The 15579-nt window shown below is 31.5% G+C and overlaps 1 protein-coding gene across 1 annotated transcript; it reads right to left on the bottom strand.

Moving 5' to 3' along the window:
- Window positions 1-534: 534 nt before the first annotated feature.
- LOC105166722 (ethylene-responsive transcription factor CRF4) lies at window positions 535-2352 on the bottom strand. Its single transcript, XM_011086179.3, has one exon. The coding sequence runs from the start codon at window positions 1810-1812 to the stop codon at window positions 694-696; it is 1119 nt and encodes a 372-aa protein (XP_011084481.1). The 5' UTR covers window positions 1813-2352; the 3' UTR covers window positions 535-693.
- Window positions 2353-15579: the final 13227 nt, after the last annotated feature.

The following is a 15579-nucleotide window of genomic DNA, read 5'->3' as shown; positions in this document are numbered from 1 at the left end:
CACCACCCCAACACCTGTCAAGAACCTCGACCACCCAAACATCAGTTGTCCTCGATAAAAAATTAAAGCATATTTATCCGCATTCACTGCTCCAAAAATCGGAAAATATTAACTCCATCGATATGAATGCGGATAAAATCAAATTAAATTTTTGCTGTACGTCAATAATTGTGAACCATTCTCGATAATTTTTGCCAACCCTGAATGCCTAAGTCCATCATAATTTGAATTATTGCTACCTCGCTAGCAATTGCTTTTGATACTGCATAAAATACCAAAAGTGGTCATTGTTGGCTCAATGATTGAATCAATTTGAACAATAGGGTGAGGTGGTCACTTAATTTCACTATAGCAAGCAGCTAAACACGACTATGGTCAAATTGAAGCGTAAATCGCGCCTACCCGTGTGGCAATGGGACCAAAGGAATGACACTTTGGCGTCAGATGATCCACACGTTTCTTGTGGAATTTTTTCCTTGACTAGAATTTGGAAAATAATAAACATGTGATGCTACATTTGAGGAGATGACTACATACTCATACAAAATTGAATTTATTCACTCTAAAAATTATTTTATTCTATTTAAATAAAAATACAAGCCGATAGTCGGTACACAAAATTTGCCGTTAATTGGCAAACCAACTATGTAACACTTTTGACTCTTTTTTTTTTTTTTTTTCCCTCTAGGAATACTATAGGACTAATAGAGGATCAACACTAGCTACATCGTTTATGTCTTGAAAATAGTTGTCGACTTCAAGAAAACCAAGATCTTGAAACGTATCCTTAAAATCTCCGAATTCGGCCTCTTGGAAGCTGTTTTTGAGGATTGGGAACTCGTCTAATGACATTGAGAAATCATCGTAGTTGGAAGAAGTCGGGATGTCTTCAAACAACATTTGGTCTTGCGATTGAACATTGAAGAAATCATCCAAAAATGGAATGTCCATAGGCAAGAAGTCGTTTGAGTAATCGGGTACCATGCTCGTCTCCCCTTGACACTCCTCCACTTCATGAACCGGCAAATCAGCCGGACTGGCATCACAAGCCGGCCGGTTCGGAGCATCCTCCAAACCAGTACACGGTTCGCCTTCATTTCCCAATTCTTGCACCGGACCCGACCCGCTCGGTTCAGCGTCTTCACCGGGACGGAGACTGCTCCTGAACCGGAGAACAGAAGTTGGCGAAGACAGATTATGCGACTCGTCCCCGGAATCATAGCCGGAAACCGACGCCGGGTTGGTCTCCGCCGATGAATCCTTCGTTGGAGGAACGGTGAAGTTTGTTAAAGCGTCCGGTCCGCGAAGCTTTATCGCCGCATTATCATAAACCATAGCTGCCTCTTCTGCAGTATCATAAGTACCCAACCAGAGCCTGACCCTTCTCGAAGGGTCTCTGATTTCTGCAGCCCATTTACCCCAGGGCCGCTGCCGCACGCCACGGAACTTCCGAGAGCCGCCCTGTGAGGCGGCCGGAGCCGGCGCCTCCTTCACCTTCATGGGCTTGGGCTTAGCCTGGAGAGTCTCTACAGTTCTGGTCCTGCCATTGGCGCCATTGATGGAATCAGTCGTTGTTTCCATTCTGATCTCGCTGATGTATTTCTTGACACGTTGTCTTGGAAAGAGCTCGTCGTCGTCATCGCTGGAGGAATCCGTGGCGTCAGGGTCGGTAACGGAGATTCTAACAGTTCTTGGGGCAATGAAATTCTGATTATTCTTGGATTGCTTCTTAAGGCTGTGTTTGGAGGGTTTGATGAGTTTCTTGGTGATTTTCTTGTGCTCGGTGTATTTGACTGGACACAACATCTCCATTGATACAGACACGCGGAGATTTGATCTTTAACATACAACAGGAAAAGGGGGACTGCTTTGAGGAGGAGGCAAACAGACCGCAACGCTTCAAGCAGAAGCTTCAAAAACACAGAGAGAATCAGTCTGACAAATGAAAAGAAACAAGAAAACCTCAAAAGATGGGATTTCAAAGGCTAAAACAAGAGAGAGAAAGAAGAGAGAGAGGGGGGCTTTTCATGAGAAAAGTGCATCAACGGGTGAAAAGAAAGAGGTGGTTCTGCAAGAGTTGCAGGAAGAGCATGGGATTTAAAAGGAAGGGTGTTGCTATATCTGCATCGAGGATTATAAGGTAAAGAAATCAGTGAAAATCTCTGGATTCCTGGGTGGGTTTGAGAGAGAGACTCCTAGTTGGGTTTAAAAGGTTTGAGGAAATTGGGAAGAAAAAAGAGTGGGTGAGGGGAAGGAGTCCTTGGAGGGACAGAGTTTTAAGGTTCTGTTTGGAGACTCACAACAACACTGAAATCGCTGTCTTATAGGATCGCCGAAATTGGGAACCCCAAAATTCGGAGACCCGTTTTATTTTATTTTTTTAAAAGAAATGGGGTCTTTAATAATAGAAAGTAGTAAAATATCTAAGTGACGAAGTGGGAAAGTCATAGGTGGTAGACACCGGCCAGCTGGGCGGCGAGAGATTCCGGCCACCGGTGAGGGCCGCGACTCGCCGCGTATGGAGATTGTGGGCTACCGACACGTGGACATGTGGGGGCCAGTACGTGGGGGGGTTGGTCCAATGAATAAGCGTGAGGAGTCGCTGAGTCAGTAGGTCTCGAAGTACGTGTGGGGGGTCACGTGAGACCCAGGATGCCCGGCCCGGTTAAAATATGTCGGTCAAATTAAAAAGCCATTTGCAACAACTCACCTCTTTGACCATCAATTAACTTTTAACTACATTTTACCATCATTACTCACTTTTTTTACTATATTTTCTTTTTTCAATTTTTTGAGTTTTTACATTTCTAGAGATTTTTTATCTACCAGACGACAAATTTTCTGAAATTGTATTTATTTATAATAATATAAAAAAGTACTTTTCATTCACAAACAATCGTTTGTGATATAATTACATCAATTTTTTTTATCACGTCGATAACATCTTCAAGTTGGCTTTCTTCTCTCTCTCTTTTTTTCTTAAAATGTTATATATTTATTTGTAATTTATTTTTATTTATAATATATTTTAAAATACGCAATATTATTTTATATATGTACGAAAGTACAACGTGCCACGACAGCTAGTATTACTATTAATATAAATTCAACCCACCAACTTATTTATTTTAAACTCATTTTCGATAATAAAAAATAATAAAAGCGCTTTCTTTTTGAAATAATATTTATTTAGTTTTTGTAGAACAATAAAAGTTTATTCCTAATACATATTCATTAATAAATTAAGACTCAATGGAGATCTGAAATACAGAATATTTGTACGTAAATAACAACTTATTTTTTTAAACTTTTATTCGATACTTCAAAACTAATTGAATCTATTTATTTGAATGTTTAAAATAACTAAATATAAATAAATTGTACTTTGTTCCAACACTAAATTAAATAAAAGCATTATATTACCAAATTACATAAAAATAAAAAATAATAATAATAATAAGATTACTTGACAGTACACACAAAAAAAAATAAAAACAAAACGGTGTCGCAGGCGTTTTTACAGCGGGAAAATAATAACGTGGTGGACAGCCTTGGATTCGCCGCCATTTATAATTCCGGTTCTGTACGGCTCTGGGTTTTACCTCCATCTTTCGAGAAACCGCTCCCCACTTCGACAAACCGGGAGTGTTGATCACGCGCCCACATCACAGAGAATGACTTCAACACACGCGCGTGGAGGAGGCGGGGTAAAAAGTTTTCAAGTGTTTAACTGCACATGGTAACTGTGCAGAGGCCCATGAGGAGGAGGAGGAGGAGTTGTGATAATCCTCGTGAGCTGCACGTGATTAATACTCCCCACTATTATGTGATTCCTATTTTGGTTTATTTCCTTTTTATTTCATATTTATTTCCATAATTAAAAAAATGATTTTTTATTGCATTATTTCGCGGGGTTTGTTTTTTCCACATCCAATTATTTAAATTGTTTCCATATATATATATATAGTGTTTTTATTTATGATTAATGTATGTGTAGTCGAATTTTTTTTTGCTGAGCAATGGTGTTATTATACATATTAATTATTTTTTTAAGATAATATTATATATATAGTGAATAATTAATTTTTTCAACAATCTAAACTCTCCCGACTTCTTAAAAACGAAGTATTTTTCCAAGAGTATCCCGTCAGAATTAAATTAAGAAAAATATTATTTTTCTTGAATTAGTTTTCAGTAAAATATACATATTATAATTGAAAATAATTAAATTGAATTTTTAGGTCCAACGGTACAAAACTCTTTATAGTACATTAGTGCAAAATGTGAATGTCACACGAATGGCACTTTAGTATATTAATTAAAATTAAAGAATGAGAGTTATGGGAAAAAATGTAATTAAGCTTTTTAGGCACGATATAAAGTGGCCGGTTGTTTACATGCAGATCTAAAGGCCAAAATCACTTTCTGCCCTTTTGAGTCTGCATGCAATTTTAGTACTTCAATGGACCAAAGTTGTTTAAAGCTGAATACCTTGTAATAAAATTAAGGAAAAGTGGCAAAAAAAAGAGGATTAAAAAGTAAATAATATAATTATGTCATTTAAAATGAAAAATATATTTTCTTTACTATTTTTTGTAAATTAAGTATCTTATACGTAAATTAATTCCGAAAAGTAAAAAAATTAAAGATACAGACGATGTCTAGCTTTTTAATTTAATATATACCATATTTTCGAATCTCATTAAAGACGTATAAATCACTTACTTTATACGGGTGCATTTATGGCCTGACAGCGACGATAGTCGACTTGTACAGTTTTCAACAGAATTTCGGGCTTAGTTGTAAGTGCATTAATGATAAGATAGCAATGAGCATATTGGGTAATATCTTTATGAGTTTCGACGAAATGAATATTTTGTGACAGTCAGATGCCTTCAATTAGGCAATTAGCTACAATTTATGTATCATTTCCGCTTGAATGTTACAGGTGTGAATTTCATTAATGACATAGAGCTCTCCATTTTCTGTAGGTGCATAGTAAGCTAATTTACCGTAGACAATTAATATTATTTTATTCACTGTAAAACTTAGTTTAAGGCGTGTTGGGGATGAGAGTGAGATGAGCAAATCGATATAATATATTGGGGCCTGACAACACTGCCATAATAGTTTGTACCCACATCGACTGTAAGCCGTTCGACCACAGACTATCAGATATCGTCATGTGTTAATTCAACGTATCACAGCTTATGCGAGTACAAATTTATACAGACAGGATCAAATTTTTCTAGTAATATCAATGATTTGAGATTAAAATTCACAATACAATTGTAGCCGATCCACTGAAAAAATTGGGTCAATCGTGACAAACAAATTTCAATCACATTATAAAAGATAAAACAACTTTTAGATATGAGATCCATTTCAATATTTTTGTTGTGGCCAATCTTCTCAAATCCCAACTATATATGTACATATAAACACACTTTAGAACTTGAAACTTTTATCATATGAGAGCATTACAAGCTATATTTCCTGCAAAAAGTGAACAAGTGTACTAGATGTCCCTCATTTGCATGCTTGCATGTAAGAGAAAACAACTTAATTGGGAAAAATGAAAATTAAATAAAGGTGAATCACATGCCCATCACCATATTATCATGATGATGGATGTACAATTAAGTCACATGCATGCATGCATCCATGTTTAGAAAAAGAAATATAGAGTATATATGTATATGAAGGAAATGAGTGAGTCCCAACCCTTGTTTTCTTTGTGAATGTTTATCATGTCTTTTAGATGTTCTTGCCATCCTTTATGCACATTCTTGTTATATTGATTTTTATATAAGATTGTTCCGGGATTTTAAGACTGTATTTGGATTGAAAGATTTCATAATTAAAATTTTTAAATTTGTCTGGACTCATCAACTTTTCGTCTTGATTGACCAGACACGATCATTGTTTTTCGTTTTTTGACAATTGCACTTATGCAGATCAATGAGATTTATCCGAATCGTACCCTGATGTTATTTTTTTTTGTTTAAATATATATTTTTATTAAAATATTTAATTATCTATGCGTCTCAAGCTACAATTCTTTTTTATATATTTTCAAAAATAGTGTGCAACGAACGACTAATATATCTATATAGGTATATATATTTCATTTCTTATTAGTCTAAGTTGGAAATTGTCTGGTTGCTAATAGAATATATATATAAACCAAATTCAACATATTTAATAATAATATCAATTTCACCCAAACTCATCATTAATATTTATTTTTGCAAAGATCATTCTAGCCATCCTTTGAATATTCATTATTAATTATTAATTAAAACAAACAACCCCATTACTCCTCCTCACCACCCACCATGCACCGGAATACCCGCCGCCCCCATAATATTTTTACCTCCACAAATTCCAAAGGTGATTACATATTAAGTGCAATAATAATATTTCGAAATTAAGTTCAATAATAATAATAATAATAAACTGAGATTCCATTTAATTTAATTACAAACCCCATAAGTTAGAAACCCAGATTCTTATATGGATTTGTGAAGAAAAAATTATAAATAATAATTACTTATAATTAGTAGTAATCTTGGAGTTTGGCCTATATGTATAACGATATATCACTCATTGAGCCAAGTGCGATCGTAAAAACAATATACATAATAATGTCGAGCTCGACAAAAACAACGTACATCAACGTATAACCTAACGAATAATGTACGTCGACCCGTTTTTTGATAAAATTAATATAATTAGTCATAAAAATTTACAACGACAACGAGTGTCGATTTCTACGTATACTCTAATTAACGAATAATATACTTGATTTGTTATATGTATGTGGAGGTTAGCTATGAGCAGTTCTTACAACTTGGGAGAGAAGTCAAATGATTTCATCAAGTCCGAAGATGTTTAGGGAGTAATTAATTGTCATCAAGCCCTAGAAACCCTTGATTTGGGTGAAAACACCAGCTAATTATAGTCGTCATGTCTTACGCTGTGAAAACTATTATGTTATGTGTGATCGAAAGTGCTTATTCAAATCAAATTCGATTGAATCAAATCAAATCACAGAGCAAATATGATATATACTTGTCATATAATTTGTCATTATTTTTCTTAATTGTATACTAACTATACGAAAAGTATACGTTATTCTTGTCATGTATTTAATTCATGTACGACCAAGCCCGATCTGATTAGAATTTTCCGTTATGTGTGGGTTAATTTATGCAATTTATTTATTTTTGGTAAAGGCATTTGTGTACAACTTGCATGGTGGGTTTTATTTAAATCTAATGATTTTCTAATTTATCGAACAAGAAAAAAATAATACATTTGCTCGCTCCTAGAAATTTTATTTCATAAAATCTCGTCTAATAACTAATTAGTAACAAACAGTAAATTAAGATTCTATTCTAATATAAAATGAAAAAGACAATATACATGATGGGTCGATCCAATACTAAAATAAAAGTTCTTTTTTAGTTAAAAAAAATTAAATTTTACAAAATTAATTAAATGTTACGAAAAATCATATATATAAAAAAACCATATAAGTACAATCCAAATTAAATTGAATTTAATTAAAAGAAAAGTAAAATTGACGCATCCAAAAAGAATGAAGCAAATAATAATTATTTGCGTTAAACGAAATATAACTACAACCAAATCACGACTTTAATTCCTACCCTAAAAACGTTGTTTTGTGTTTTTTTTGCTTTTAAAGGAAAGGCCAAGATGTATGTAGTATCTTGGAAAATAATAAATGGCAAGGCTCGTGTTTTGATGCATGTGAATGAATGTATAATATGATGGCAGCATGAACCAATGAGTAAGTCAGAAAACACGCTTAATTCAGAAAAATGAAGAAACGTGTCACAAGGCGTCCTGATGAAGCAAGAGATGTTGGTCTTCTCCTCTCCCTCTTTAGCCTTAGGTTATGAACACTCAACATAGTATTAAATCATTGTCTATTTCCTTTTTCTATTTTCTTTAATTTAAAATTATTATGATAAAAAAATCATAATAAATAAATATGATCTATTATAGTAAAAAAAATCTGATGCGAAAATTTAAGTTTTGACTATAGTTAATCAACATTCACTTGACCTATAGTCAGAATATTTGTCACAGTTTTTAGATATATCAAATATTTTGACCTCGTTTGTAGAAATAACGAATATTAGCCATTGTCCATCAGCAATTAATTAATATTATAATTATTTTTTTTACTTTTAACTATAATAAAAATCATATTTCTTTTAACGCACTACACCGCACGTGTAATATTGAACATTTAAAAAATGAAATTTCGAGTAGTACTGATTAATTATCAAACTTGAAAAAGTTATTATGATGACAAAATAAAATACATCATTTCTTACATAATGAAATTTTTAATATTATCACTAATATATTGATTATCTTGAGAAATAATTTTAAAAATCTTTTTTTAACTCCTTTTTGTTAATGAGAGAAAAGTTTAAAACAATAAAAAATAAACATAAAAGCATGAAAATTTTTGTGCATGAATGGTTTTTGTTTGTTGAAAATAAATAAATAAATAAATGATTTAAAATACGGTATTGGTAACTGGACCGCGAGATCGTATTGTCTCGAGACTGGGAGGACAGTGGGACCCATTGCTTTGCTTCGGTGGGTCCTCACACTGACTTCACAATTTTCTCGAGCTACCGGTTACCGGCGGACTCCGCGCCCCCCGGCTTACCACTTGAAGCCACGTAGCATCCGCACGTGGTGCTGAGGTGGCAGCTTTCCACTGGGCTAGATATTTTGTACTCCGTACTTCCCACCCCACTCTTCCGTTATCTCCATACCACCCCTCATGTTTTAAATATATTTAAAAATACTGCAAAAATAATATATTTTTTGTAATGTTTTTATGAATTGAATTTATTAGTATTATTCAAAAATAAATTATGGTTTAATAGATATAATATTATAAATTAATATAACAAAAGAATAATAATAAGAGAAAATAGCATTTCCCGTCTCATATTTAGGGTCCGTAACTTTTTATCTTATTGGTTACAAGATTCTCAATAATGACCCCAAAAATTAAAAAAAAAAATCTAATTTTTGGTCTTTTTATTAGACCCCATTAGGATTTTGGATAACGGCGACGTGCTTTTTTGTCAAAATACTAATAGAATCTGTCGAAAAATGAATAATAATGATCATTTTTTATAACTTACGATACTATTAATTAGAATTTTATAATCAATGGGATCAAAAGCATATAACCCAAAAAAAAAAAAATGCAATTTTCCTAATAACAATAAAAACATGTGTTGCCCAATATCACACTTACTTAATGGGCTTTTTCTTAAAAAAAAAATGGATTTATTTAAAATTTAAAAAAATCATGATGAATAAGTTTTAAAATAAATATAATATTTATCTATAATATTATTAATGAATATAACAACAAAAAATAATAGACTCTTACGGTCTTGATTGTATTGCAAAAACATCGCAAATTCAAAATTATCATATAATTACAAACAATCGCTAAATTTTCAAAATATTTTGGATTTTCTTAATATTTCTTTTCTAATTTAGAATGTATTTAATTATTAAGTGAGAGAGAATATGTGGGGGATTTGGTACTTGGTGTCTGGAGCTAAGTGCTGCTAACATGAAATTATTTTTATATTTTATTTAAATAAAATAAAAGGAACATTAGTTGCATTTTATTGTGTACGTACGTACCTTAAATTAAGGAGAAAAGAAGCGATGAATGTCTTTTAGTGGAGTTTCTCTTGTCTTTGTTATCTGTATTTGTTCGGACACAAAAAGGTGTTGAGGTTTTAGTACTTTTTGTTATTACTCTTTACTCTTCAATTTTTGGTTGTCAATTTTGATCATTTTTGTCCCTTTTAGGTTTTTATTTTTTCTTGCACAAAATTTTAACTGGAATGGGGTTTGATTAAGATGGTATTTGATAAGCTTAGTTAAAATATTTATAAGTTTGATGTTTTGATTTTATTTAAAAAAAATAAGTCAGGTTATTGTACTTATAAAATATTAGTAACAACAATTTTATAATCCATGCGCTCAAACTTAAAGGAGTTTGCTAAGAATTATAAAGTAGGAATAATCCTGACTTATGGTCTATTTATACAAGATATATATGTCTTTTTAAAAATTACACAAACACCCACTGAAAACGTCGACATCATTTACCACTCCTGTTTTTTTAAAATATTATACACACACCCTCATAAATTACCACTGTTGTTTTACTGTCAAAGGTGATTTCTGTAATTACACAAAAGATATGAGTTGTTTGTGCAAGTAGTCCATAGATCATGGGGTGTAAATATAATTACCCTTACTTAATAAGTTTGAAACTTCTTATAAGCTCCTACCATCGTATTTTTGGATCGTATAAGCATCATTTTCAAAAAAATCTTACAAATCACTCATACATCTTATAGTATGTCTTTAAAAGTTTACAAGGTCAACCAAACGCTTTCTAAATCAAAGTCCATCACATGACAAGTATATCGTACTTACCATGTAATAATGTACAGTTTAAGGAGCGCGATTGATCTTACAATAAGTACAACAACACTTATAATATAATTGAATTTCGTGTAATTAATTTATTTTTCATCTTATTGGTATGTTCTCTAAGTTAAATAAAATGCCGATAAATGTTTACTCAGTTTCCAAATATATTATCATTTATTTATAACATATTAACTTATATTAATTTATTCATGAAAATATTTCAAACAAACATGAAATTTAACTAACCATGACTATATTGCATTCCCATTATTCTCACATGAAAGTACATTAAACATAAATAATTTCTCCTTTTTTTTAAAAAAAAAAGAAAAACTATAATGTGCTCCCCAACAATATATGTTGGAACAATAATTAGAAAAATAATTAAAGAAGCAACCTCAACACCCCACCTGTTCGCCGCTTCCATCCGGCGGCTGCTCAACCACCACACCGCCACCACTCACTCCTCAAGTGGGACTCAACTTGTCATTCTCAATCTTGTCCTCACTCAAGACAAATTCTACAAGTACATCAAACCACTGACCAAACAGCCTTTTTCTTTATATATATATATATATATATAATAATAATAAATTATAACAAATTCTTTTAAATTTTGACATAATTATAAATATTTTTTTATTTAAAAAATTTATCAATATCTTCTGAATATTAATGACCGCGTAATAATTAGCTCAATCAGTTAGTTTCCATTAAGTTTTTATTTATTTTTTTAGAGAACTGATCAAAATTTCCTTATATAATAATTCTATTCATTTATCGAAATTTTCTAAAAAAAATTATGGATTAAATGGATATTTTTTAATTTATAAAATTCATCTACCTCGTTTGAATTTTTTATAATTCTTTATTTTTTAAAAAGTTCAGTAAAAACAAAATGAACAACTCTATAGCTAATAAATAATAAATAATCTTTCACGCTTTAAAATATATTATAAATAAGAGTAAAAATATATAAATCCAGATATCATATTAATAAAAAAGAAAGAAATAATAAAAATAATAATTTATCAATTAATATAAATTTTAAAAAGTTGAACAAATTAATTATTTTATTATGAATAACACTTTTTACTTCAAAAAAATAGTATGACGATGTATTATTAACCATTATTTGTGAGCATGGACAGATTTTTCTTTTATATTAGTATAAACATAATATCTTTTATTTTATATTTTATATTAGGTTTAAAATTAAAGTGGAGCTGATTTTGAGGGTCGTGCACCCCGTCTCCACTCGTGGGCACGACCCTTTTGTCGAAATTAAATTAATTGAAATATTTATGATTTTTATCAGATTCTTGCACAGACGTGAACTCGACACTTGTAATTTCTAACCATAGATAAATATGAAAAACTTACACGACATGGGTCCCCATCTACATTAGACAACGTCGGCCTAAATGGGTCCACATAGACTGGGTTCAAATCACTTTAATTTAATTAATGACGTTTTAATTTAATTATTAAGGTTAAGATTGAAGTCTTATAAATAAATTTAAAATTACAGATTTTGAGTCTCACCATATATTTAAATATTTATTTCACTTTACTCGAATTATTATAATTTATTTATCAAATATTTTTAAAAAAAAACCTCAATTTAATGAATGGGGAAACAAGAAACATAGTTAATTGTTTTAGGATTCCTAGGTATTGGTCCTAAGAATTTTTTATTTTGGGATAGTTAGTACTTTGGTGACAAGAAAATGGCCCCTCCATGCTCATAAAGGGGTTACTAGGTTGTATTTTTCTTTTTTTTTTTTTTTCTCTAGAATTTTAATAAGATCATACCTTCTGAAAAAGTCTATTCTAAAAAAATAATATATTGAAATATATAATAATGTTTTATTTCTACTGTTACATAAAACCATATACTGATCAGAAGATATCAGTATGCATTTTTTTTATTGAAGTACTGTATTTAAAATGTATATAACTAATAAATAATTATGATATATGTTAATCTTTTTATAATACTTGAAAATTGGGAAAATAAGATATTTTTAAATAAAATATTAAAAGTTTCCAAGTTGTATCGTATATACAATAATTTAGCCTATTATTATTATTTTTTTTTTCAAGAGAAAAAATTACTTTTGGAAATTCAAGTCAAACCCACAATGGCATTTTAATTTGATAAAAGTCAAATTTAATCATAGTTTAATTAAATATAACTTTTTGTGTTCATCATCATTGTTGGGCTATTAATGGATTTGGGTAGGCCTAAAGACGTACCTAGGCAAGTTAATTGACCATAAATCGTTTCAATTAGGAAGAACGATGGTACAAGAAAATTCTTATCCAAATGGGTCTGGTCGGACTTGAATTAGTTATACACTTATCAATATATGATCAATTACATGACAAGTGTATTTCACGTCCTATTTGATTAAATCGGGCCGACTAGACCTAATTTGGATAGTAGTTCTCTGTGGCACCACTTACAATACGTCTACTCCAATATATGGTCGTGTACTTTAGGCTGACTTCAAGAAGGAATTGATTTAACGACTCCCTCACATCTTTGGAGCTAAGATAAAAAAAAAAAAAAATTAAGAAAAAGGAAAAATATGTTAATTAAAGAAAATCCAAGTTGAGTAACATTAATTACACAACAGCCCCAAGATTAACAAAAATTAGATGTACGTGCCTTCTAAAAATAGTAATAAATCTATGTCCATTACTTTCAATTATTATAATCTGGTCCCTATAATAATATATCTTAATCATCACAACCCCAATTTCGAAGGGTCATTAGTTATGAAGGATTAACCCATTAACAATGTGATTATGTGAGATAATCAAAACCAATCACATGCATCCATCGATCTGAAGGCTTTTGAGAGCCGATCGACGAACAATTATAATTATATATATTAATTGCTAATCACGATTATATAAAAAAAAATCAAAATTAGTCTGGAATTCTGCAGGTGCCAGTGACTCTTGATTGTGTTGAATAGCTTGCTCGCAGATTCGTCATGTCATTAATGATGCTTGTAATTTGACTTTGGCTGCATATTTTTAGTCATGCATCAATGTGTCGTGATGGTTTGATGAGTATTTAACTGATAGGAAGTGATCATGAACCTATATTGATACCTTCAAAATTCTAATATATATGAACTTATCGCGAGCATATGATTATTTTTTGCGTTAACGCGAGATCATATAATTAGGAAAAATATATAAATCGTCATCTTTTATGGTTCAGGTACAACTTTCGTTGTCCTATCATTTTTTACTATTTTAAATACTTTCCTTAAGACCTATCAAATTAAAGTACTGAAAGACTGTTACTGGGACTTTTTCAGTATGATATCTAATGATTCTTGTCTTGTAGGCTTCATTACAAGAAGATTTGAAGCATACTTTGCATATTTAAGGTGGTATAATCAGAATCCTACACTAATCCTAAAAATAGTAACAGCAAAATGAATTTAGAAATACGTCTTTGGATTTCTGAGAGGATTTAAGTAATTTGAGGAGAATGATGGAAATAGTTGAGTTTGTGTTTAAATGTTCAAGTTCTAAATTAGATTAAACAACTCAGAAGTTAGATTTTAAATAGGACGAAATAGTGGAATTTGGTGACTATTAACAACTATTCATGGTATTTTTAATCCATCATATTATAGGTGTAGAATTTACGGATACCTAGTTTTGGAAGTAGCAACTTAGAACATTAAGTTTTAACTAATTTTTGTACAATTTAAGAACTCGGCCACCGAAGTCTCAAAATGATAGGAAAATGATAATGTGGCCTTTTTTAGGGTTTTAAGATTCGAATTTTTGTTGACTAGATCCCAAAAAATCAAATTCTTGCTACACAAGAGGCTTATGTGTATAAAACTCTCCACATATGATTACAACTCGAGGGGAAAAACAAAATTTATCGCCATATCAGAAAATTCATAGCAATTCGGTAAAGGGTTCCCACCTTTTTTTTTTTCTTTTTTTCTTTTTAAGCTATATGAAGGGTTTTATCCACGTAAGTCTTTTTTGTCAAGATGCGCAGTTGGTTGGACTGCGCTAACCCAACCAGGACTTGATTGAACCAAGTCCGTTTGGGATTTGATTGGTCCTGGGCTAGTGCCAAGAATCAATACCTAGGAACAGTCGGGCCCAGGACTACCTGGTCCTTGGTCGGGCCTGAGCTGGGCTTAATGGGCTTTTTTTTAAAAGTTTATTATGTATATTATTAACTATTATGTTTTTATATATAAATTTTAGTGTAATTTTATTTATTATTTATTTATTTTTAAAGATAATTATAAATATAATTAATTATTTATAAAAGAAACTTCAATATCATAAAAAAAATTAAACAAGTAAATTCGGGCTTGACGCAGGCCTAGTCTGGGCTTGGTCCTTCAACTAGGCCAATCCATAAGCTGGGTCCGATTTTAAAAATAGATCTAATTGGGGCCTGCTTAGAGATCCAGGACCACCCTAAGACCGACCATAAATAGTAATGAATTGGTCTTAGTCCAAGCTTTTTCATGGTGGTTCGTGCCAATTTTGGACCGATCCGACCCACAGTGCACCTTAAATTTTATGGATGTTATAAGCAATTACTTCAATAAGTTGATAACTAATAAAGTGGTCTTATGTTTATGTAATGTGAGCTTCCTACATGACAAAGTCTGATGTTATTACATATGATATTGATTAATGATTTTTCAGAACAAAGTGATCATCACCAGTCTTAGAGTTGTGAAGACAAGAATGTGGGAATGTGAAAGTACCAAAGATGTAAGATCAAATCTGATAGTACACTTGAAAAGGATTTATGATCCGGCGCCCTGATTAGTGGGATTACTTTACGTACTAGTAGTGTGATTGGCTCAAGTGTGGGTATAAAATATTTGTTTTTATTTTTCCAAAAGTTTTTGTTATTTTTTAGAAAAAGATTAGAAAAAAAGTGAGAGGAAGGGAAAAATTTAGAAGCCTAACGAGCCTTAGGATTTGGGCCTATGCTTACATAAAAGTCCAAGGACTGGTTTATATGGACCCAAGTTAGAACATATTCAA

This window comes from Sesamum indicum, linkage group LG7 (assembly GCF_026168435.1).
Source record: "Sesamum indicum cultivar Baizhima isolate 11 linkage group LG7, ASM2616843v1, whole genome shotgun sequence".
NCBI classification, from domain to species: Eukaryota; Viridiplantae; Streptophyta; class Magnoliopsida; order Lamiales; family Pedaliaceae; genus Sesamum; species Sesamum indicum.
The sequence above is the reverse complement of the archived record's forward strand: the minus strand, read 5'-3'. Positions and strand labels throughout refer to the sequence as shown.

Coding starts and splice junctions, on each gene's coding strand:
- LOC105166722 (XM_011086179.3), bottom strand. CDS start 1,812: ATGGAGATGTTGTGTCCAGTCAAATACACCGAGCACAAGAAAATCACC.